Source organism: Hippopotamus amphibius, chromosome 8 (genome assembly GCF_030028045.1).
Source record: "Hippopotamus amphibius kiboko isolate mHipAmp2 chromosome 8, mHipAmp2.hap2, whole genome shotgun sequence".
Taxonomy (NCBI): domain Eukaryota; kingdom Metazoa; phylum Chordata; class Mammalia; order Artiodactyla; family Hippopotamidae; genus Hippopotamus; species Hippopotamus amphibius.
The window spans coordinates 120,847,834-120,874,583 of record NC_080193.1 but is presented as its reverse complement, the minus strand read 5'-3'; the positions used below and the strand labels follow the sequence as shown (position 1 = coordinate 120,874,583).

Genomic DNA, 26,750 nt, shown 5'->3' with positions numbered 1-26,750 from the left:
GTCAGGTCTACTTGGGTCCAAAGCCCAAGCCCTTTTCTTTCATGTGTGCATTTTCAATGCAAATAAAATTCAATGATGAGTCCACTGCGTTGTCTGCTGAGACAATGAGTCATCTGTGAATGGTGAATAAAACGTCATAATTGGTACCTTTTTCCTATTTATCTTTGCTATCAATGGACTTTAAAAAAAAATTTATTTATTTATTTATTTATTTATTTATTTATTTGGCTGCATTGGGTCTTCGTTTCTGCACACAGGCTTTCTCTAGTTGCAGCAAGCAGGGACTGCTCTTTCTTACAATGCTCGAGCTTTTCAGTGCAGTGGCTTCTCCTGTTGTGGAGCACAGGCTCTAGGCTTTTGGACTTCAGTAGTTGTGGCTCATGGGCTCTAGAGCGCAGGCTGAATAGTTGTGGCACACGGGCTTAGTTGCTCCGTGGCATGTGGGATTTTCCCAGACCAGGGCTCAAAGCCATGTGGCCCTCATTGGCAGGAGGATTCATAACCACTATGCCACCAGGGAAGTCCCTCAATGGGCTTTTGGGATAAGCTAGTTACTACATCTTTAACACTCCCCTCCTTTTTGGTAGTAGTCTTTGGTAGTAGTCTTCTCAGACTGAGAAGCTGCTTCCCTTCGTTGAGAATAAAGTCAAATAGAGTATGCACATAATGGAATTTTATTTTTGACTCAGCATCTGTAAGAGTCTAGGAGTTGTCTGAAGTGTGTAGCATAAGCCCCAGCCTCTCCTTATGCATCTTCCATCCCCAAAGGCCGGCTAGGAAAGCATAACATATTCTCAGACCTATCCATTTGGAATAATTCTGCAAAGCATAGTTTTCATGGCATGAGAGACTTGTGGGATGAAGGATTAGGGAGCAGAGCAGACAGCCTTGATCTGCCAGAGGATCTTGACAAGGTCTCAGGGTGGAATGTTTTATTTTTGTTGACTGTCATAGTTTCCTGATTCATGACATTATAACTACTGGTATTTAGCTCCTACTTCCTTTCTGGAAGGGCACTGAATCTATTTCTAGATGTCTGTATTTAATTGAAAAGATCCTGTCATAATATTATATAAAGCTTAAAATTTAAGATATCTGTCAAAATTGAAGGAAAACCTAAATTGTTTGGACACGTGGATCATAGGGATTGACTACAGAAATATGCACAGAGTCATGTGCACATGGTAGGTGTGCAACAAACATGAATTAAGTGAAGATTTATTGGATGGATAAATGAATGAAAGCAAAATGAAAGTTTGTCATCAACCTGATTGGTGAATAAGAGAATTAATTAGAAATGACAAGCCAAAGGAATATTTTTAACTTTCAAACTTTTGATCAACGAAAAAGGTTTTTATGGAGACGAAAGGCCAAAAGGAGGACAAGATTTCTAGTCAGTCAACTGGTTGAAACACTAATAGCTGTAGTGCTAACTTTGAACATTTGCAAAAGAGTTGACTGAAATTACTTCTCATGTAACATTTTTTAAAGAATTCTTTCTTTCTCTTTCTTTCTTTCTCTCTCTCTCTCCCCCTCCCTCCCTCCCTCCCTCCCTCCCAGGTCTTAGTTGAGGCACACGCAGGATCTTGCTTGTTGCATGCAGGATCTTTAGTTGTGGCATGCAGACTCTTAATTGCAGCATGCATGTGGGATCTAGTTCCCTGACCAGGGATGGAATCTGGGCCCCCTGCATTGGGAGCGTGGAGTCTTAACTGCTGGACCACCAGGGAAGTCCCTCATGTAACATCTTAAACAATATATCTTCTCTTCCTTGTATAAAGGAATTGTGGGTTTCAATTCAGAATAAACTGAGAAGAAACTTGAAGCTGTAAAATAAAAGACTGAGAATAATGTCTAGAAAGGAAACACTGAAAACAATACATCAGTAACTAAAGACATTTAAAAATTCTCAGGTTTGTGGACTATGTAGTATTCTTTATGAAGAGTTTTCAAGAAAAAAAAATATATACCACACACATAATCATCTATATAAGATGGCTTCAGTTATTCTGTCTCAAGTGTGGGTGACTATAATGTATGGCAAATGCTGAGCTCAGTGCCTGACATACAACTGACATTCAAAAAATATTATTTTTTAATCTCTATTTTCTACTTAAATCTGTATCTGCATGTTATCTGTTATAGGCAGGTTGAGGTTACAAATATGGACAATTAATAGATGAAACCAAAAGTTAAATGTATAAATGAAAAGGTAACAGTTGAAACACAATGAAAAATATTTTTTTGGTGGCCCAACCAAAAAATCTTTATAATAACTAAAGATTGAGCTATGGTTGTGATGTCATAAGAAGTTTTCATTTATTCATGGCCTAATTTGCTGTCAAGGAGATGAAATTGAAAGGTCTCTTAAAATGGTGCCAATCTCCTACACGATTCAAAGTGCTGTCTACATGGACTAATCTTTAGGTCTTGTAATTTCAGAGCAAAGTTTGATTTAGATAGACTCCTTCCCTCAAAAGAGGAGTCAATACCCTTCTCCCCTACCTCCTAACCCCTCTGCTGTGGATGATGTTGTCCCATACTATGGTGTATTCACTGCAGTCATAATCAGAAGCGAGCAGCAAATGCCTGCTTATCTAGAATGTTCAGTGTAGGAGATGTTGAGAGTCACATACCCCTTTTAGTGAAGTGAATTGACTGTAGAAGAGGTGCGTGTCTTCCTGTGTGTGAACAGGCTTCTTCCACCTCCCTGCCTGCCTAAGAAGTGTCTCTCCCCTCACTTCCTTGGTACTGCCCTCTGTGAACCAGAGGAAGGCAGTCTCCCCATCAGGAGGGTCTGAATCCAGACTTGTTCATGAAGACTCCCTGTGTGGGGAGGCCATAGTGATTTCCAGAGTTTCAGTTGCTTTTCCACTCAGGTGCTTTGCATCCTTGCTAGGTTTTTTTTAGAAGGAAACTTTGATCACAGATGGTTGCTCAATTAAGGCATCACAAATAATGACTTTGTTAATGTATTTAATCATAGTCCATCCATGGATTACCAATATTTGAAGAATTAGAACATAATAAAATACATAAATGACTACAAAATTATACTGAAAGAGATTGTCTTTATTTGGTCATTCAAAAGACATACTAGATCTTTCATTACTTTGAAGTTGCCACTGATAGCATTATACGTGTGTGTGTGTATGTGCACGCATGAACACACACACACGCTCTCTTACATTTGTCTGGGTAATAGAGGCTACAATTACACTGTCCAGTACAGTAGCCACTAGCCGCATGTGGCTATTGAGCACATGAAATGTGGCTAGTTTGTAGTGAGAGGTACTGTAATGCAAATTACATCCTGGATTTTGAAGACTTAGTAGAAATAAAAACATACCTGTGTGTGTGTGTATATATATATATATATACACACACACATATAAAATCTCTTAATTTTTTAGATATTGATCACATATTGAAAAATATTTTGAAATTAATATTGATTACGTATTTAAATGAGAATATTTTGGATGTATTAGGTTAAAGAAAATATATTATCAACATTAATTTTACTTATTCCTTTTTACTTTTTAATATGACTACTGTAAAATTATTTCATGTGACCTGTATCATGTTTCTATTGGACAGCACTGTTCTAGAGAAACATAACTTCCCTGCATAAAATAACACTCACTTTTTAGCAGGTGCTTTCCCAGTGTCTATGTGTAAAATGAATAGGATTTTCACTTTTCTTGTCCAATGTTATATAGTTACTAGACCTTTAAGCTCCCTCCCTCCTTGTACCTCTTTTTCTTACTGGAAAGAACAGTGGTTTATTACAAGTTAGCCATCATTATTCCCTTTCAGATTTCTTTCTGGAAATTATATTACCTTAGCCAGTTTCCAGGTTTATATTACATAACCTGTTTGGAGGAGGTTAATTTGTGTCATTAAACTAATGATTATCTCACTCACTTCTGCCTGATTCGTAGGAATTATTAGCTTAACAGTAAGAGGCAAACCTCTCACTTGAAACTTCAAATATGTCCTCCAAATATGTCCCTTCTTTTTCATTTGTGATACTCTTTAAATTGTAGCTTATGAAACTGATGTGGATACAGACTGGTTGTTTTGAAAAATCATCCCTGAACAGAGGTTATTATGCTAATTATGCCCAAAATTAAGACAGCTTCATGAATAAACTATCATATTAAAAGACTTAGGTTTCCTGATTTCCAGCAATTTCCCAAACTTCACCCCTAAAAGAATGGTTTCCACCTAATTTGAAAGATGAGATTTTCAAAAATGCATTTTATTTTTTGCCTAAAGTTTACTTGGCCCCTGGGTGATATTTCTAATGACTAAAAAATATCTCCCTTTGGCAACAGTTCTTGGACCAGGTATGGTGATCCACTGTGCATGTGGGTCATTTATTCATTCGGACATTTATTGAGGGACACCAAAGGGACAGAACCTGGGCATACAAAAGAAACATGGCCCTTGCCCCAAAGGGGTTACAGTCTATAGGTTAGATGATAAGAAAGTATGGTGAGAAGATCTAATCTAGTTAGAATAAGGTGATGTCTTCCTAAGGAATTGATGTTCCAGTGGAAAACTGAAAAAAAAAAAAATCAGGAGATAGTCAGAGGAAGAGGTTATGGGAAGGGGTGCCAGAAAGAGCGAGCAGTGTGTATGAAGACCCTTAGGTCTTTGAGAGGGTGGGGACTGAAAGAAAAATGCATACATTTGAACTGTGGAGTGTGAAGTGGTGACAGATTGGAGAGGTAAGCAGGGATTATTTGTGTTACAACTTGGTAAGCTCTGTGGCAGCTGCAGAAGCCATGGCTGTCGACTTGCTCACGTGTGGTTTCACGCTCTTTCTCAGTGTATGTGGAGGCTGGTGCTGGGTGTCGGGCTAGGGGTAGCAGATGCGCAGTTGGAGGTGTTGGCTACAGGTGGGTGTGGTGGTGCTGAGCTGTGACGGAAGGCAGGACCTGACACAGGCCCACAAAAACTTACAGGGGCCCGGATGTCAGTGTGCTCCCCCAAGGCTGCACGCTTTCCCCTGGGCGTGTGCATCGCAGTGAAGCTTGATGACAGGCAGCAGGCTGGTGGCATGCAGATGTACAGCTGTAGGGCCGAACCCTGAGCCCGGGCATGATGGTAGGGTCAGCCACAAGGGTCTAGGCTGGTGTCTTGCACTTGGACTTTGGTGTGTACATGGAGGGACTCGAGTGGCTAGCTGCTTACACTAGGGTAGCCACAGAGGCCTGGGATGACTGCTGCTGTGGTTTCTGGGCTCATCAGAAGCAGGGGGGAAAGGCAGTGGGGAGGAACTCAGGCATCAATGACCACTAATACCTGTGAGGCAAAAGCTGGCAAGATCTGCAGGGTGTCCACAGAGGCTATACTGGCCTTCGGCTTAGTCAGTGCTGAAATCTGCTATTTTTCTACAGAGCAGGTCTCTGTGAACTGGAATTTGTAATTATTAAATGAGAGAGGTGAAAAAGAAGGTTTCAAAGATGTTACCCAAGGTTCTGACTTGGGCTGTTGGATTGATGATGGTGCTATGTCCTGTGAGATGTGAAAGTAAATGTCTGGTAATCAGTTGGATGTGTGGATCTGGTGAGCAGGAAAGGTCTGCACAGGTAGTTCAGAGTTGAAGGTAATTGGCATAGAGATGGCAATCAAAGCCAAGGAGGTGAATGAGTTTAACCTGGGAACGCTCTGGGCTAAATAGATCATCAGGCCCAGGAGAGATCCCAGAGGCTCCCTACAATTTGAGAAGCAGCTAGAAAAATATTTCTCAACTCTGGCTGCAACCTAGATTCTCCTGCAGAGCTTTAAGAATACCAGTGCTGGTGGCCTCCTTCTAAACTAATAAACTCTCTGGGGCGTGAGTCTAGCTAGGTAGGATATTGTGATTTATAATAATATGTATTTGTCTTCACTCCCATTTCTGGTACAGAGATCCTAAGACCCTTGGAGTTTTCTCTAGTGATAAATATATCTTTTGTTTTGTTAAGGAGGCAACTTTAGGACCTAAGGATGTGGCTGGTTGCCAGTGAAGCCAACCATATGATTAGAGGGTTGAAACTTTCATTCCTATCCCCCTGCCCTCCAGCAAGAGAGGGGCTGGAGGTTAAAACAGTTGCCGATGGCCAATGATTTAATCAGTCATCCCTGTGTCATGAAGCCTCCATAAAAACCCAAAAGGACAAGGTTAGTGAACATGTGGAGATTTAGGACAAGTGGTGCATTCAGAGATGATCCGGAAGCTCCCTACAAGTTCCCCATGCCTTGCCCTCTGTGTCTCTTCCATCCAGTTGTTCCTGAGTTATGTCTTTTTATAATAAACTGGTAATCAGTAAGTAAAATGCTTCTGAGTTCTGTGAGCCACTCTAGCAAATTAATCAAACCCAAGGAAAACATTGATGGAAACTTCAGTAGCCGGTAGACTTGAGATTGGCATCTGAAGTGTTTGTGGGTGGTCAGGCGAATGGGAGGAAAGCAGTCTTTTTTTATTTTTCATCTCTTTAATCAACTATTTAACAGACACGCCCAGTGCCGTTTTGTCTCTCAGGTTTCTTCTAAAAGTTCCATTACCATTGCGGAAGTTTTGTGTTATTAAAGTTGCCTAAATTTCCTAATACTATAGAAGATAGTCACAAATTACTAGATGATAGTAAGCTATTTTTTGGTGTTGCTCAGTAATGTACTGTATTTATTTTTTTATTTTTCTCTTTTTTACGTTTTGACTTCCTTCACCCATTTCTCCCCCCCAACCCTGCCTCTAGCAACCACATATCTGTTCTCTCTGTGAGCTTGGTTTTGTTTGTTTGTTTTTGTTTTTTAGAGTCCACATATGAGAGATCATACAGTATTTGTCTTTATCTGACTTCACTTAGCATAATGTCATTGGGGTTCAGTCATGTTGTTGCAAATGACAAGATTACATTCTTTGTTATGGCTGAATAATATCCTATTGCATATATACACCATAATTTCTTCATCCACTCATCCTTCAATGGACACTTGTTTCCCATCTTGGCTCTTATAAATATACTGCAATGAATATGGGGGGGGGCATAATATTTTTTTGAGTTACTATTTTCATTTTCTTCTGATAAGTACCCAGAAGTGGAATTGTTGGATCATATGGTAGTTCTATTTTTAATTTTTTCATTCCCTCCAACAGTGTGCATCCTTTTTCCCAATATCCTCGCTAACATTTGTTACCTCTTGTCTTTTTGATAATAGCCATTCTAACAGGTGTGAGGTAATAGCTCACTGTGGTTTTGATTTGCATTTCCCTGATAATTAGTGATGTTGAGTATGTTTTCATGTACCTCTGGTCCATCTGTATGTCTTCTTTGGAAAAATGGCTATTTAGGTCTTCTGCTCAGATTGTTGCTTGTTTTGCTGTTGAGTTACATGAATTCTTTATATATTTTGGATATCAGCCCCTTATCAGATATATAATTTGCAAATATTTGCTCTCATTCAGTAGGTTGCCTTTTTATTTTGTTGATGGTTTCCTTCTCTGTGCAGAAGCTTTTTGGTATAATGTAGTCTCACTTGTTTATTTTTGTTTTTGTTGCTTTTGCTTTTGGTGTCAGATTTAAAAAATCATCACTAAGACCTATGTCAAGGAGCTTGTAGGACTGAACCCTTAATCTGTGGGATCTGACACTATCTCCAGGTTAGATAGTGTTACAATGGTATTTAATTGCAGGACACCCACCTAGTATCAGAGAATTGCTTCTTGGTGGTGTGGAAAAGCTTCACACACACACTGGAATTGGATGCAGAACCCTTAGTAGGGCATCGGAAGTTTCCAAAGGTTCCCAGATGATGCCAGTATTCACCCATTGGTTGAGAACCATTGGAGAAGAAAAAAGAGCCTGAAAAATAGATTGGGAAAGAAAAGCCAAAGAGGTAGCTAGGAAATCAGGTCAATGGGGCATTATGGAAGTGGAAGAATGAGAGAGACTGAGAAAAAGTGAGTGGTTGGCAATATCAAAAGTTGCCAAGAAGTCAAGCCAGGTAAGAACTTAGGGGGCTTCTTTGGATTTAGAGAGAATTGGTTCATTAGAAACCTTGGTAAGACCAGTTTTAGTGGAGTGATGCCAAACTTCAGGGGGTTAAGAAGTGAGGAGTGAGAAAATATTGGTATCAGATGTCAACTCTTTTAACTGGGTTCTTTCTTGATTAAATACATTCTGTCAATTACTTATGCTGGTGCTGGGAATAAAAAGGTGGCTAAGATGGCTGAAGCCCTCAAAAAACTCAGTGACAGGAGAGACAGGTAAACAGATAATTACTTATGAGAAAATGTAATACGCATAATGATAGAGACACACAATGGTGAGAAGAAAACGTTTGGATGATGAGACAGTTTCCTGGAAGAGGGGACCCTTGAGTAATTCTGACCAGTTTTGCTGAGCATGTAGTAAAATCTCAGTGAATGTGAAATGGATAGGTACATGTCTCAAATTTGGTTGGGATCCTCTGGGATTTGCTGTATATTTCAGCATTGTTCCAAGAGGTCTAGGCCAGCCTTGGGTTCCAGACTCTGCCTACTCACACCAGGCAATCTAAAGAATACACACTCCTGAGATAGGAAGCTTGGAACTGACCATCTTTAAAACAAGGGGATTTTAATTTTAGGAGTAGCTGGAAATATCAAATTAGAATATGGAAGTGGGCTTGCAGATAACAGGACTGGGCTCAGTAACGCAGTGTGTTCGTTCTGATGCTCTCAGTTCATCCCCAAGAATTTTTTTTAAATAATTGGAAATCTTTTTCTTATAATTTATGTGAAATGCTATAATTCACAATGAATATGTTCAGAAATAGTAAGAGTATAAACTTAGTTGTCAAGTTTCTTTTGCAAAAAATAGTTTGTGAAGTGGATTAGATGTGTCCTCTTAAAATTATATCCTATGTAGAAGTCTCTTGTCAATATTTACCCTTTGTGAAATCTTCCTAGGTCTACCTCACCCCAGTGCTATTCTCTGTTTTCTTGTGACCATTTTCTAGTATTTATTAGAATAACATTATTTTGTCTGCAAACCATTTCTCTGCAACATCTTATCCCACCCTTTAGACTTTGAATGAAAAGATGTCCTCTGTTATCAGTGACCCCTCATCTCAATCTGATCCTACATTGATTGGTACAGAATGATGCCATGGACTCCCTGACTGATTTTTACTTTTCTCACATATTTTTAAACTTTGTTCTCATCCTGACCTCCTCCTCCATCCTACCCTGTGAATTCCAAAACCAAGCTCAGAACTTTAGTACTGACCACTGAGCATTAAGTGAGGGCAGGTTTCCTTGGAGGTTTGTTTTTTCTGTTTACATTTTTGTATTCATGTTTCAAAGACACTCAAAATGGTATCTATATATTAGTAATACTTTTTCAAATGAATCCTTAAGTCTAAGAGATGAGTTGAAAACCATGGAAGTAGAGAATTTTCTTTCCTCATTTTCTAATGTTGGAAGTTAATGTTATAAGTTATTATAGAAATAGAATTAGAATAGAATTATTAATAATGTCGATACTTGGATTCTTTCCCTGATTGACAGTGAAAAGTACTAATAGCAAATCATTGTAAAGTAGTATAGAGTGGTGGATGACAGTATGGGTTTGAATTCTGCCTTCCCCCACTTACAAGTAGTGTGACTTTGGGCAAGATGCTTAATCTCCATTTGTTTCAGCTTCTCCATCTGTAAAATTGGGATAGTGATAATAATACTTGCCTCATAGAGATAAAGTGAAAATCAAATGACTTAGTATGTATGTCTACATGTATTAAAAGTGTGCCTGGCACACAGGCGCATATGATAAATGTTATTCACTATATAAATAATTACATAATTATTGTAAGACAACATTCCTTCTTTAAATTATGCTCAGCAAAGATATATCAGTTGCTGTACATTTTTCTGCTATACTTAGTAAAAAGACCTGTGTAGGTTTTTTTGTAGGAATTTAAAGAACTTTGGGCCTACGGTACCTGGAGGAAACCCTGATTTTAGATTCAAGCTCACAAGCAGGATGGTTTTCTAGGATTCTGAAATCTACTGGTGACTCAGGATTAGCTCCGATTTATAAAATTTCAACCATCAAGCTTGGCTGTACTGCCTGAACACATTCACCTCTGTGTGGAACTCTTTTCCTAAATACAACAAAGTAAAATAAATAACATTACCAGATAAAAAATGTAGTTAAGATAAAATGAAAGAGAGGACTGCAATGGCTGGCTTTTTCAGGCCTATGATGTATAGGGGCTGCTTCTCACATAAATTGAGCGTGATTTTCAGCCATTATCAGATTTTTATTAGGAAGTCTGAGAATATGATGCGTAAATACATATTTTTCCAGAAAAGAAATACTTCGAGAATGGTTTCTGATTTTGATGTGGAATTTGATATTTTGACTTGTTTGCCACTAGATGACTTGGAGGAAATGGTCTTGGAAGTCTAGTACTGTCATGTCCTGTATCTCCTCTGAAACTTGGATATTTTAACTTTCATTACTCCAAGTTATTGTTATTGCTGTTAAATTCATGAACATCACTCTTACCTTTCAGAAACATCACCACTACATTTTATTAGATGTGTGGGAAGGGTACACAGTTTAATAAAATAAAAATAATATAATGGATTTAATAGTAATTAGGGTTTGATAAGAAACAAAAACAAGAGGCCATTTGGCTTATATTGCTGAAGGAAGACTGCTGATCCAACCTCACGGCGCTGTGAGCGCCCTCTGCTGGTGGTCCACATCAACGCAATGTACACTGGGGAACAGCAGCGTTTACTGTTTAATGAACACTTATTAGGTGCCAGGAAGTCTTGTATGCACAGGCATAAGTTTTCTGTAGTTTCTATAACCCTCCAATGGTAGGCCTTGTAATCTGGTCATATTTGAGTTGGTTTGTTTGCTTTTAATCCCATATGTTTTTTTCTATATTCTTAATCTTGGTAAATGAAGGAATTGTATGATTATTTTCACTTGGTAATTATTGCTTCTACAAATAAAGATATTTTGAATGAATGACTCCTTGTAGCACATAGAATAGAACAAGGGTCACTTATTTTTCAGGATTATTTAAGAAAAATTTAGAGTGCAATAGTTTGAAAATATAGGACTCATCTTTCAGTGGAATAGGGCTTCACGTTAAAAGAAGGAAGTAATTGGTGGAAGTCAGATCTTTCACTATTTTTCTGAAACTTGAAAATTATGTCACATGTTTTGAAAGATCAGATCAGTGCATGTGTTGTCTAAGTAGCCAGAAGGCCAGTCTGAGAGCCCCAATCAAATGTCTGAACTGATACAGCCACAGCCCAGTGATGCAGGCAGGTAAACTGAGCTTGTCATTGCATCCAAAAGTCCCATGCTCCCCTACCCACAAAGTGTGTCATTCAAGCCGTCAAAAGGTTACAGAAAGAAGTCCTTTGAGTCTGGTCTTTCCCCTTGGTTCTTCCTCAGTGGAAATACCAAAATATTAAGAACTGATCTCAATTGAGGAAAAAGTCAGGGTTAAGATAGGGACCAAGTGAGTAATATTTTTGTGAACACTAGAAAGTTGGCTATAGTCTGTGGGCAGATTTGTGATATTTTATACATTTTCAGGTGAAAAAAAGATTTAGAAAGTAAAATTTATTCAGATAATTCATACATCTGAAATACCTGTCCAGTTCTGTAGTATATACTCCAGACTAGTGGAAAGTACTTTTAGATCTTCAATTTCTAGAAGTATTTGACTTTTTAAAAAATTCTTTCCCATTATGGTTTATTACAAGATACTGAATATAATTCCCTGTGCTATGCAGTAGGACCTTGTTGTTTATCTATTTCATATATAGTAGTGTGTATCTATTAATCCCAAACTCCTAATTTATCCCTCCCCGCCCTTTCCCCTTTGGTAACCATGAGTTTGTTTCCTAAGTCTGTGAGTCTGTTTCTGTTCTGTAAATAAGTTCATTTGTATCATATTTTAGATTCCACATATGTGATATCATATGATATTGTCTTTCTCTGTCTTACTTCACTTAGTGTGATAATCTCTAGGTCCACTCATGTTGCTGCAAATGGCGGTACTTCATTCTAAAAGTTTTTAATTTTTGCTTCTAATCTTTTCCATTTACCAGCCCCATGGATTTGGGCAAATCCCTTTACTTCTTTAAGATTCTATTTCCTCACCTATAAAATGGGATTGATAGCACTGTCCCCTGTTGCTACTGTATTAAATGAGTTGCTGTGTGTGTTAAGGGCTCGCTGACAGTGATATGCCCTGAATATGTTATGGAAGAGGATGTACATCATGACGTATGTGCAGCTTAATCATAACTTTACCTTAATCCTTAAAATAATAATATCAACATCAGTTAATGTTTACCTGCTTTCTCTGCCAGGCTCTGGCCCAAGCCCTTCACACATACTTCATTTACTCCCCACAATCCTTGCAGAACCCCTCTGAGACGGGCACCTCGTGAGGCCCAGCTAATTCTCAGCCTAAATCATCCTACTCACATATCGCACTTTGTAAAGCTTTTCAAACCTGCAAACACTGTTTTCCTTCAGACCATCTGTTACTATCTTGAAACTTAAGGGACTAATATTTTGGAAGTAGGGGAGAATAGTAGAGAAGGAAGAAGACCTCTCCAAAGCTTAGATCCCTGAGAGTTTGGTGAAAATTTTATGGTCGTACCCTCTAGTAGAGGATTTTGTGGTGGTATAATGGGTTTCAGAATTCCCTCCCTCAGAAAATATTTTGTTCCTGCCTACTGCATGTAAGGCCCCGTTCTGTGCTGTGGAAATGCTACAGTCAACAAAATAGTCAATCTGCCCCCATGGAGATAACAGTCAAGAGCGAATAACTAGTCTTCCATAGACTCTGTCATACTTTGGCACATGGAACAATGGCACTAAAACAGATGATGTGACATAACAGCAAAACAAGCAAACAAACAAAAAAACCAACAACAAAGGGGTGTGGGGAGTGGTAAGGAATGTACCTAAGTGGCTTTGTACCAACATCCTTCATATCCACCTATCAAAATTACTGCTTGTTCACATTTATATACTCATGAAACAAAATCAACACGTGGAAAGAAAAACTGAATAGTAAAGCGTACATCTTTGTATTTTCTTTCCCAAATGAAAATCGAAAGAGGAAAAAAAGGAAAGAGAAAGATGGGCTTAATTTTTAAAATAAGGGGTATTTTAAGGTTTTTATGTGGCTTTGTATGTTTAATGTCTACTGGGAAAATGCATTCAACTGTTTTAAGAATTAGTCATTCTAGTTGTATAAAAGCATGGAAAATTATTACATGTTAATTTCTGCTGACCTCTTTTATATTAAACCATGTAAAGTCCTTTTTTTTCAATTATGAAGCTGATTTGATTTACTAAGAGTGTCGATCAGTAATGTATGAGCTGAATTGAAAACCAGATGATAGATCATTTCAGCATGACATTTGGATAAAATATAAAGATCATCGGCATTTATTTATGGTGTTCTGTCAGGGCAATTCATGAGAATTAGCTCTCTCATGACAGTTCTAATAATCATTTCTGACCAAATTAAAAATACTGTACTTCCACGTGGAGAAAATTGGCTTAATATTTGATATCCTATTACAATATTTAGATGAACCCAAGGAGGGCACAAAGGTATTCCTATTATTTTCTAAATGGAGTAGGTTCTTTTCAAATATGATGTCACACAGGAAATGGCAGAGCCATGTACACTGCAGAGCAGCTGCTCACAAGCCCAGCGGCACGCTACCGTTACTGGGGAGCTGTTCGAAAAATTCTGATGTCTGGATCTCAACCCAGACACGTGACATATGAGCCCCTGGAAGTGGAACCAGGTGTCAGTATTTGTTCGAAACTGCCCCTGACCAGGTGATCCTCATGTCCAGTCAGGGCTGAGAGCCATGAGAAAAGCCGTGGCCTCCAGAGCAAGGAGCTTAAGGGAAAGCTCTGGAGGGGCCCTGAGCGTAAGCAGGTGATTTGACCTCTCTGCCAAGATTCTGCAGGCACCACAGAAGTAAAGGGGGAAGGTTGCTAGAAATTAAGAAAAAACCCAGATCAGTAGTGGGGATTTATAGGCTGTTCTTTGAACTCATTTTGTCTTGTAACCAGGGCTGAAAGTACCTCAGGATTATATCTGCTGTTGGGTGCTGCTCTGTGGCAGAAGCAGTATTAGGAGGTGGAAAGAAGATACCTATATAAGTGTGAGTCTGTATGTTTGTTCATTTGCTAGAATTATCTAAGTGTGTGATGCTAAGTGTGAGAATCTGAGCAGGGATAACATTGTGATGTCACCTGGTGAGGTTAAAACTAAAATATAAGGGATGCAATGGGGAATAGTCTGTGGACCCAAAAAACAGTTCAGTACACAAGAGTTTCTCTAGTTTTCATTTTAAAATCTACAAATAAGAGAGCTCAGCTGAAAAATAGATGACAATTCACTATTTGTGTGCGTAAGAACTTTTGGGCCATTTTCATCAAGCAATTTACATGGTATTTTGTGGTTCTAAGCTAGTATATGTTTACTACATACATGCTACTGTATGTTTTTAAACTTTGGGGTGGCATCTTTAGAACAGTAAATTTGTTTCTAAATATTGGCTGTAATTTTAACAAAACTGTCCATTAAATATACCACATTTTAACAGGGATAATGTGTTGTTTGTGACCTCTGTCCTCTCCTGTCCTTAATTTTCCTCCTGCACAATTGCTTAGTTAACTGAGTGTTGACTGTAATTTTAGAAAGACTTTGGTATTTTCAGAGAAGATACTTTATTGAAGTATTTATTGGGATAAATAATAACTTCAGCTTCAGGTAGATGAATCTACTATTTTTTTAAATTAATTAATTGGCTACATTGGGTCTTCATTGCTGCACACAGGCTTTCTCTAGTTGTGGCGAGTGGGGGCTTCTCTTGTTGCAGAGCACTGGCTCTAGGCATGCGGGCTTCAGTAGTTGTGGCACATGGGCTCAATAGTTGTGGCTTGCGGGCTCTAGAGTGCATGCTCAGTAGTTGTGGCCCTCAGGCTTAGTTGCTCCATGGCATGTGGGATCTTCCTGAAGCAGGGATCAAACCCGTGTCCCATGTGTTGGCAGGTGGGTTCTTAACCACTGCGCCACCTAGGAAGTCCTGAATCTACTATTTCTGATGTTAGTTAAAAACAAAATCAACTGGCAATTATAGTAAAAAGTCAAACTGAAATTTGTATCACAATGAAAATTAAAATTTCTTGTCATTCTTTCACTTTCTTTCAATTACATTGGCATCATGTAGCCACAGTAACAACTTTCTGTTAGACTTTATCCATTCAATACTACAATAAAATTGTCTTTCCCTTCTCTCTCCCTTATCCTTTCCTTTCTTTATTAACTTGAATATAGAAACCTTTATGCTTCTATCTGGACCATCCTTGATCAAGGTTTGGGCTGCAGCAACATCCTCTTCCCATTCCAAGTAGACGTTGCTAGTTAACCCCAGCATTCTTTTTCCAGACCAATCTTGAGTCATCATCTTCTGTCTCATGCTTTTGGCAGGCACTACCAATAGGTGGGAGTGGACATTACTATTCCCCGAGAAACTTGGCCAAAAAAAGATTATCCACGTACCATTGTAACAACGTTCCAGATCGTGGGAATTACCTAGGCTAGTCAGGGCCTCACTTGGACCTACTAAATCTCCAGAGATAGGACTAGGAAACTTTCTTCAGTTTAGCTGTGTTGAAGGGTTGGTTTGTCCTAAACAACATTTTAGAGAACGAACAAATTTATGAAATGTATACACAAATATCTTCCCACACGCCTTAAAATCTCTCTTACCGAGGAGACTTACTGCAAATAATTTCACTTTCCAGTACTAACCTCATCTATGTAGGTATTCTGAGTTTGCCCAGGAAGCTTTATCTAGGAGTCAAAGTTATAAGTGCTTAATGATATAGAGTATGGCCTCTATCTATATATGAAAACTTGGTACCAAAATTTTAAAAAACTCAAGTTCCATGTCCTTATCCAATCAAATTGATGCAGATGTATTTATCTGCCTTTGGAATTAAGCTCAGCTGGAATGGAACTGTCAGGTGGCAATTGAAGTAGGTGGAAATAGCAAAAGGAATCTTACCCTAAAATCACTTACTTGAAATCACATTTAGTACAGGATCCCAGCTACAAAGCAAGTAAGTCACTTTAGCAAAAGAAAAAAGTTACTGGGATGATCACTTTTTCTTGTACAGTTTAGAAGTATTGCCTGTGTGTAATATTTTATTTTTGGTTTTCTGGCTATTCGTGCGTTTGTCCAAGTGCCTATAGAAGTTCTTTCTTTACTAAAATAATCCAGTTTTTCAAAGTCTTTTTTTCTTTGTTGAAAACGTCACAACCTACTAAATGTAAACCATAGGGCAATTTGTTTTAAGTGCTGGCGTTATTAGTATGTTAATTATACACAGCCGCTTTCTGCATGCTCGTCAGCACCTCCCGCTTCAGCAATCTGTGACTTAAATGCTGAGGACCATGTTGTAGTCCTTCTAGTGTTCATGTCTCAGTACAAGAGATGTTTGAAAAAGCACTCTGGTAATATTGCTTACCTCGCTGGAGAAATGATCAAAACAAAGGTGCACATTCTTTGCCAAGCGTTACACAGTGCAGTTGGACTTGCGCAGCCAACGTTGGTTTAAACTGGTTTCCCCTCTCTTAGTCATGTTGGTTAGCTGTCTCCTGTATCAGGGCCATCTCCTGCTGGTGTTACCAGCCAGAGGTCATTTCTACAAACAATCCCCTGTGAGAGAACACTTATGCTTGCACAGAGTAACTTCCCAGTTACCCCCGCAGTGTGTACTGGATATATGAGGACAGGGAAGCAGGGAACGTGGGCATTCCACAGAGGGCTGAAGGAAAAAACCACTGGGGATGAGCATGCGTATTTGTTTTCTCTGCTCTTGTAGGATAACATTGTTTTCAAGAGAACTGATGATAAAATTATTTTCAAATGCTATAGGTAACCCTAGTGGAGTACCTTGTGGAAAGACTTGTTTGGAAGAAAGAGACAATCAGTGGTTGGGGGTCACGCTTTCCAGACAGCCGGGAGAAAATGGCTCCATCGTGGTAGGTTATTGGAATTTGTCCACTGATCACATGATGAAATCAGATACCGTGGGTGTGACTTTCACATCATTTGGTCTACTTTTATGTTCTATTCAGACTTGTGGGCATAGATGGAAAAATATATTTTACATAAAGAATGAAAATAAGCTCCCCACGGGTGTTTGCTATGGAATACCCTCTGATTTACGAACAGAACTGAGTAAAAGAATGGCTCCATGCTATCAAGGTAAGGCCTGGTTTCTTTTTGTTTGTTTGTTTGTTTTTAGCTCTTTATTGGAATATAATTGCTTTACACAATTGTGCCAGGTTTTGCTGTAGAACAGAGTAAGTTGGCTGTGTTTATACATATATCCCCACATCCCCTCCCTCCCGCAACTCCTTCCCAACTTCCCTATCCCAGCCCTCTAAGTCATCACCCATCATCGAGTTGATCTCCCTGTGTTAAGGCATGGTTTTGATAGTAACTAGATCAAGAGAAATAAGTGAATGCCTTTAAGGTTTTCTTTTCCATTTCCAGTTTTGGATGTTCAGTTAGGGGTGGGAGGATCTTTGAAATAGCTACGTTCTTTTTAACTACTCAGAGTATTATTTCTTTTTTTATCCAATTGCAGTTGTTTTAATTTTCAAAAACGTACTGTGTTTTTGGGACTAGGAATTCTGCAATTTAATTTGAATAATTCTATCATCTCGTTGATGATTTACCACTTTAGCATTAATATATTTTCTATTCAATATGAGTGTAATGCCCAGCAAGTGTAGGACACTTAAAATCATAAAATAGATTGAAAAATCTGATCAGAAGGAAGAAAACTGTTTGTTTCTTGCTTTACCTTTAGCTTCCAAGAAGATTCAGAAAGAGTCAAAGTATAAATGTAAGCAGATCTTTCCCACTCACTATGTCTTCTTTTTTTCCCTCAGATTCACTTGTTATCCTTGAAACTGCAAGCGATTGGTATCTTAAGTTTGAAAGCTCTTTCCCATAAAAATTTTAGGTCATAGGTAGCATTAGTGCGTGTAGAGCTAGAACATAAACTGAAAATGAGCAAAGTTAGAGGTGAATGTCAACGGAGCACTGAAAAAATGATACCTGCAACAGAACTAAGATTCTGAAAATGTGCCTTTGGAAAGACTAAAATATATGTGAATGCCAATTTCCAGTTTTTCTAACCAAAATGATTACCCCAGTGTCCAAAGGAAATTTCTATTGCTTGACAAAAACTTGGAGCAAGTATGCAAGTTGAGTTGATTCTATTAATGTTGGAGTCGTTCCTCCCTGGAATCTGATATAATAGAAAAGCTTATGTCATCTATATTCCTAATTTGCCTTTGAATGCCAAAAAGGTAAAAGGTGAATTTTAACTTCTCAATTGCAGTAAAATTTACTCTAGCTATTATCCTCTTTTTCACAATAGTTTATGGTTTATACTTTAAAACATTTCACAGTAGAGGCATCTCTCCCTGGCTGTAGAGGCCCTTATGGTCATTTGAGGTCTTGCAGCCTCTCCATAATGCAAACCTGACCAGCCTGAGTCATAATCTCCAGTTCAGATGAAGCCTTTCCCCTTGTGAACTTGGTTTCCTTCAAAATCAAGTGTGCGACGATAGGAATTAGCTGTATAGGCTGAAGGAAACCTGTCAAAGGACAGTCTAGTAGAGATGCAAGCTAAAGATACCCCTCAGCTGCAGCACCCCTCCCCACCTAGCTGGGCCCATGTCTAGGGCTTTTAATTGCCCCAGCAACCACTTCTGACTATTCTAATGTTGTGAGATGATGCACTTGACTGCTTAATGTTCTGCAGCTCTTGTCCTGCTGCTGACTTGTTCCTTCACTAAATGCTGGTACCTCCCTGGGTGTAGATTTCAGTCCTGTACATTTTTTTATGCAAGGACTGATAACGTCCATGGATGACAATGTGCACCCCCCCCCAAATACACACACACACAGACACACACACAAATATGTACCTTGCCACATTCTATGAAAGAAAATCATGATGGCAGAAACCTAAGACATCTAAAATTATGGTAATATTTAAAAAAAAATTATATATAGGACTAGAGGAGATATACAAAGGAATGAAAAAGCATGACGGAGTGGTCATGATAAATGACGTAGCAATTTGTTTAACGTTTCTGGTTAGCAAAGCCAAAACGAAGATGTCTTCTATTTTCATAGAGGTTTACTTATGTCAGTTCTTCAGGAAAAGCAAGCTTTGTGCCCATAGTAAGTTTCCTAAAGCAACCATTCATAGGGGCTTTGTAAGAAGAGACCCTCCATCTCCATGAGGATCTTGACTGTTATTTTCAGCTGGGCAAAATCTAGGAAGTCTATTTTAAATGGAAACCTGAACTGGAAGTCACAAATTCTACCTCTGTCTTACTCACCTGACAACTTTTTGAGTGTATGCTGCGTGTTCTTCCCATGAAAAAAGAGGCTAGGTAGATTTTTCTTTTGCTGTTTCATAGGGATGTTTTGAAGATCAACATGGAAGAGATTTGTGACCTTAAATTTTACCACTTACTATTTTTTTAAAATAATACTGCAAAAGAGATCTTAAAATGTATACTTGAGGATTTATAAATAATATTATGCAGACTTTGTCTTTATTTTAAAATGAAATCTTCAGTTCGTTTTCTACTTTATTTTAGATTTTGCGAAAAAATTTGGAGAACATTTTGCGTCATGTCAAGCTGGAATATCTAGTTTTTACACAGAGGTAATAGTCCAAAAATAGCTGCTGTGGATGTTTACATATAGAATTTTAATTTCACTTAGAAGACTGATACTGTGCTTTGAAGTAAAAATTGTATAATATCCAAATAATATGTCTCTTAAATTTGAGTGTAATACAACTTAATTTTCACCACTCAATATTCGACATATGTATTGATAAGATATTAATATTTAGATGGCTGTGTCACACAAGACCAACTAAAAGCCTATAATAAAGAAGATTACTTTCATTAAGAATTTAATAGAAATCAAAAGAATCTGTAGTTACTTGTTAATTTAAACATTGAAAATATCTAAGTATGTTATTTTTAGTTACTAATTGAGGGTGGAGGAAGCATATGAGTTAACGTTTTTGATTAGAAGTGTCAGAATTGGGAGATTTAAGAACTTAATAATATCCTTTTAAATGAGATATGTTCCCAAACCCTATTATTCTTTTTCTAACACCATCACATATACAGTGAAAGATCACAGTTGTACTCCACTCCTAAATCTCCCAGTTTCTCTCAACAATCCCTTACGAAGTTATGAATGTTTTCTAAATCTATGTAGACAGGCTCTATCAAGCCTTGGGTTAAAAATTTCCATAAATATTGCCTAGTATGGAAAAATAATAATAAAAATGCTTTCTTTCTTACTTTATATTGAAATTGACCTTTTTTTTTCAAAGTTTGGATTGTCATTTAGAAATGTTAAATAGGTTTAATTGCTGAAAAGTTTTCGTATTTCACCAGACAAGTGTCTGCTCATTCCAATCTTCTCTGTTTCCTTTTTTTTTCTAAATTCCTACTTTTTTTTATCATCAAATATGCCCCAATCCCATTTATTTTTTTTCCAAGCTAACATTATTAAGGAACCTAGTCATTGGTTTTCTGCAAATTGAAATAAAGTCCATTTTTTACTCCTTGGCAACACATGATTATCTCTGTAATGAGCACTAATGAATTACCCAGATATGATTTACTTTAATAGAAACCACATTGCCTTTCTCCCCAAAGCTTACTCTAGTGTTCAATGATTCTACTTTAGATTTTAAGGTTTGCTGATGAGTGTGAAGTGAGAGTTTCAGTGTTTCTTCTCTGAAATTCTCATTTTAGGTGAAAATTCATTCACTAGTTTCTTTGGCTTTTTTTTGATATGCTTTTAAACTCACAAAATGCTTACATTTCAGAAATATATAAAAATGTATTTTTGTCACTATTTAATGCATGTATCTGGAGGAGGTTTTGGGTGGTGAGATTAAACTTTTAAATGATGATAAATTGTTTTTTTCTTACAGGACTTAATTGTGATGGGAGCTCCAGGAACGTCCTATTGGACTGGCTCTGTTTTCGTCCACAATACAACTACAAATAAATACAAGGCTTTTTTAGACAAAAACAACCAAGTGAAATTTGGAAGTTATTTAGGTACTATAAAAATTGACAAACTCAAATTATCTCTGCCTTACAGATACTAGTAATTATAAATAAGGGAAATTGTATCTTCAAAAGATCAAAATGGCCAGTAGTAATTAAAAACCTATTTCATAAATTGCCTCTTTAAGGATATACTCTATGAAATTTCAGTTAACTTAATATTTTACATATGTAACTGTTATCATCACTATATAATTCTTAGATTGGAACTCCTAGTTTAGTTTACTCATTTGCAGTTAAATCACTTGTAAGCTTATATCTTTATGCAGTCAACTTGTTATTATAAAGGTAGCATCTACTGAGTGCCTGTCATCCCCTAGAAACTTTTGTAAGCACTCTACGTAATTAACTCATTTAGTCATGAATGAGTGAGTAAGTATAGTTTCTCCAAGGACCAACTGAAAGTCAATGGAACCGTGGACAGCCTTCTAGACAATGAGTAACATTAAGAATATGGGTCTAAAAACAGCTCATTGACCTTTGCCTCATAAGTTCTTAGAATATTTCCCAGAGCATAACTATCTTTATCTTTCTTATTATTATTTAATATGTCAGGAGTAGGATACTTTACAGTCCATATTTCTACAGAAAGTCAAGATTTTTTTTGTGGCATGAATTCCATTGTTGTAGTAAAAGGAAGTCTTTTCCTGTAGTTTCTTAGAAAATACAGATTTGTTTAAACTATGTGTGCTTCAAATGCGAACAGCCTATTCTCAGAAATAGTAAGAAAAAGCAGGCTCCCCCCCCCCCCCCGCCCTGCATTTCAAACAGAAGGAATTTATTTTAAAATAGAGGGAATTCATTTACAATTCAGCATTTACTTGTTTATGGTTGAAGGGTATTTTGAAACATTATTTTAAAATTGTAACACATAATAAAAGATCACATAATAAAAGAATATTTTACCTTTTGTGTAATCGTACAGTTTCATCACAATAGGAAGGTTTCAAGGCAAGAAAAGTTGAAGTTTAGGAAGGTTTTTTTTTTTTTTTTTTTTACTTAAAGTTCAAAATGTTATATTTTATATACACTAGAATATTTCTGTTGTAATCCTAGAAACTAGCATGTACTCATACTACAGAGACTAACAAACCACATATAAAGGTGCTATCTTCAGTTTCTTAAACTTAAAAATATAAGCCATATTAACACAGAGATTAATAATTGTTTAAAGCATATAACTAATTTTGAGTATTGCTATGCTAAATATTCTTAAAACTCTAAATAGTCTTAAAACTCTGTTTAAATATTCTTAAAACTTTATTGAATTCAGTCTCATTTAATTCTGAATGGATTTATGGTCATGAATTTTACCCCTTGTGGTGATGATTCTCGTACTTCCGTCCGTTTTCTTGCAGGGTACTCAGTTGGAGCCGGTCATTTTCGGAGTTGGCACACTACCGAAGTAGTCGGAGGAGCCCCTCAACATGAACAGATTGGTAAAGTAAGAATTACATTTTTGTGTTTATTTCTTCAAAAAGGTTCATATAGATTGCATAAGAGCATAAGATATTAATGGAGGGGCTTCCTAGGTGGCGCAGTGGTTAAGAATCCACCTGCCAATGCAGGGCACACGGGTTCGATCCCTGCTCCAGGAAGATTCCACGTGCTGTGGAGCAACTAAGCCCGTGCGCCACAAACTACTGAGCCTGCGCTTTAGAGCCCGTGAGCCACAACTGTTGAGCCCACGTGCTGCAACTACTGAAGCCCACATGCCTAGAGCCTGTGCTCCACAACAAGAGAAGCCATGGCAATGAGGAGCCCATGCACCACAACGAAGAGTAGCCCCCACTCACCACAACTAAAGAAAGCCCGCGCACAGCAAAAAAGACCCAACACAGCTGATAAAAGAAAAATAAATAAATAAATAAATTTATAAAAAAAAAAAAAAAGATATTAATGGAGGAACTGCAAAAATTCTAAGCCGTGAAGCTGGAAATGATGAGTAGTGTGCTGCCTTTAGTGGTAAAATTGGTGCAAGTCATATGGCTTTTAGACAAAATTGCACAGAAGCGCTTTCAGGAAGATTGCATAAGTCAAATGAGGCTCTTCTTTCGTATAAGTAATTGTTTCTGAGATAGAATTATCTCAAGATGTCCAAGGAATACATTTATTAACAAGTTAATAGCTGAAGGGAAATGGAGGCAGCTACATTCCTGGTATAATTGTGGTAAGATTAGAAAGAACAAAATGTTATTTATCGTTCTAGTTTTTGTTACATTATTGCGTGAACCTTACTTTGAAAAGTGAGACAAACAACATTTTCTTTTCTTTCTTTTTTTTAATTGGAACATAATTATGTAAATATAATTTACAATGTTGTGTTACTTTCTGCTGTACAACATAGTGAACCAATTACAGGTTATGAAAATTAATATTTGGATTAAATGAAGTGTTTTTAATGTGATAGCAGTGTGACGTTTCCTAATTCTTTTCCCCATTGCAGGCATACATATTCAGCATTGAGGCAAAAGAACTAAATATCTTACATGAAATGAAAGGTAAAAAGGTAATATGTCTCTACTTTTGGTATCACTGAGGGCTTTGGTGAGTAACTCTGCTTTTTTCTCAATGATTGGATCTGGTTTGCCTTGGAGCAGCTTGGGTCTTATTTTGGAGCTTCTGTCTGTGCCGTGGACCTCAATGCAGATGGCTTCTCAGACCTGCTCGTGGGAGCTCCCATGCACAGTACCGTCAGGGAGGAAGGAAGAGTGTTTGTGTACATCAACTCCGGCTCGGTAAGTCTGCTTGCCTGAAAATTGGAAGCCATTTGTGGGATTTTGATCGAAACTGATGCTTTTCTTCTTCCAAAGTTCTGAGGCTATAGATTTTTAGGCTTATTTTACTGATGAAAGTAAACGTTGTGGTATTGTACTGCTGCTTTTAGAGATGAAATGGAATGTGATGATGAATGGGCTACTGTCCCGTTTTGTTATCTCGAAAGTATGAGGCCAATTGTCTGGAGTTTCTCTATGTACAGCTTGTATGTGTTCACTCAAGTAGTTGAAGTTTCGTTCAGTTTTATTATGATACAATTCTAACTTGAAAGAATGATTTTTATATAGCCCTAAAAATGTGGATGTCCTTTGGTTTGATGGTGAATGTCCCTATGTAATTTGGTAATTATAAAACACTACTAGAAGTAGAAGGTAAAGTATGAAATGTTTTTAATTTCTTGATTTGAAGACAATTGGAAATAAGATGTGTTTTGATAAGATGTTCATTTGCACAATTTATATAGATTATATTCCTGATAAGAATGTAAAATTTACATAGTTTATTCCAAAGTAGATATAGTAGTTGTAGAAATAGGTGTTTACCTTGCTTATGGTTGAGTTTTCAATCCTGGTGTTTTGGTTAGAAACTGACCACTTGACAATTCAATTTAAAGAACTCTGCTGGCCTTATCTTGCCAATCTATTCTTCGTGGCATCAAATCAAAAGAAATAATTGATATGGCCTTAATGGGGTTTTCTTGGCCTGTTTCTTTAAGAGCAAGAACAGGTTTGTGAAAAAATTGGTTCATTTCTTAAGTCACGGCATTTTCATTCAGGATTTAACAAAATAAAATATATTTCCAGAAGGCATTTTGTTTAATCAATGGTTTCAGAGTATTTAATAAGTACTTATATTAAGTACCTGACTAAACTCTTTACAATTTGAGAGAGAAAATACTCAGTCTTCAAAGCCAAGAGATTCTTAAAGTTCCAAATATAGAGCAGGAAAGTTATTTACACACTGGGATTTTCTAGACTATTTAAATGTAAATTTAATAGTAAAAGTATATCATCTATGAAGTGATCATTCATATCTCATTAATAGTGAAATCAGGCATTCCTTTTTCTTGTATAGATATTTCACGTTTTCCTATCCATAAATGATCTTCCTTATACTAGCTACGTACTTTTCTTTCTCTTTACAACTGAAGTTTTTGAGAACAGTTTAAACAGTAGCATATATATCTAAAATAAGGCAGTATAGAACTGTTTTTCCCATTGAAATTTTAAGCAATCCCAATATGAAAAACAGATAAAAGGGAAGTGCCTTTGCTTAAAGGGCAAGGGAGGAGTTCTACCCATTAGACTACCCTCTTGTTCACCCCTCACTTCCACACCACTCAAGAGAGGGCACCACTGTTGAATACTGGGGTTAATTTTGTAATTGGTTTCAGCTTTTAAAACCTCTTGCATAAGTTATTCTTCCTTTGTTGCCTTCCAGCTTCCTCTTTCTTAACTCTAAAAAGACACTAACCACTGCCTGACTTTATATTATATATTTTTTGCTTTGGTTTGCTATTGTCTGTCTGTTCTTTTGGAGTGTAGACACTGTGTAGAGAGGAATCATCTGTTTAATTTACTGCTGTTTCCCGGGGCTTGAAAGAGTCCTGGACAAGTAGGTGCTCAGTAATTGTTTTTGAATGAACTCAAGAAAGAATGATACTTGAATGAATCTGGCTTCCCCCTACTTCTGCTAAAATAGCTCTCAGGGGTCCCCAGAGAACTCTTGGTCACCATTCTGTGACTGGAGAATACTTGAAGAATAGTGATCACCACTTCTTGAAACTCTCCCCCTGGAGCTTCAGTGCTATTGGGCTGTCTTAGGTCTGCACCTTCTCATCGTCGCCTCTTCTGCCTTCTGCTCTTCAAATTAGGCATTTCTCTAGGCGCAAAACAAATATAGGAATTTTTTAGTTGGAAAAATAAAAGGCGAAGGACGCTTTGCAAGGGGAAGAACATGTGTGTGCTATGGGGATGATGGATAAACTTGTCTGAGAAGAGGAAAGGATCTATGCTGAATAGTGTAGTTATTTATTTTTTTTAATACAAGGGAAGAGTGACATGATCAGAGTTTGGAAAGAGGTCTGGCAGCTGTTATTGCAACAGCTCCTATGGAACCATTATTGAGTGTCTCGTAAAAACTCATCTTCCAACTTCAGAGACAGCAGTTGACCAATCCGTGCTCCAGTGCTGCTGGAAAAAGATCCCCAAGGCCAGCTTCAGTCACTTCTCAACTCAGAAACCTTCAGTGGCTCTGTCTTATTTTCTAAATTGAGAGTACATTTCTCCCAGCATTCCGAGTCACACCCTGTAAGACTCCAGTCTGACTTTTTTGTCTCATTCATTGCACATACTGTTCATTATAGCCAAATTCTTTGCAATTTGTGTTGTGCTGATTATTTTCTCTGTATATCAAAACTTTGTCCATCCTTCAGTAGCCACTTTGACCACCACCTACTTTTTGAAATCGCTGCTGGCTCTCACAATTAGATATGCTCTCCTTGCTTGTTGACATTGCAAATCAATCTGTACTTCTAAGTTATTTACATGCTTGCGCTATGCCTTCCCTGTAACTGGGGCTTCTTCAGGAAAGGGAGTGTCTTATACACACACTGCCTTGTCCCCTTTCACCCGTTCACTCTTTGCACAGTGCATTGCCTTTACTAGGACCTCACTAAATATTTGCTAAATTGAATTATAAAAATGATTTATTGGATTTTCAAA

At 37.5% G+C, this 26,750-nt stretch overlaps 1 protein-coding gene across 1 annotated transcript in view; it reads left to right on the top strand.

Annotated features, from left to right (window-relative positions):
- The window catches only part of ITGA4 (integrin subunit alpha 4), a 77,276-nt gene that overhangs the window by 1,707 nt on the left and 48,819 nt on the right, over positions 1–26,750 (top strand). The window contains exons 3-9 of the mRNA XM_057746933.1: positions 16,991–17,097; positions 17,194–17,323; positions 19,747–19,814; positions 21,111–21,240; positions 22,608–22,693; positions 23,696–23,758; positions 23,850–23,987. Of these exons, the coding sequence (XP_057602916.1) occupies positions 16,991–17,097; positions 17,194–17,323; positions 19,747–19,814; positions 21,111–21,240; positions 22,608–22,693; positions 23,696–23,758; positions 23,850–23,987 (722 nt within the window). The remainder of the gene's footprint in view (positions 1–16,990; positions 17,098–17,193; positions 17,324–19,746; positions 19,815–21,110; positions 21,241–22,607; positions 22,694–23,695; positions 23,759–23,849; positions 23,988–26,750) is intronic.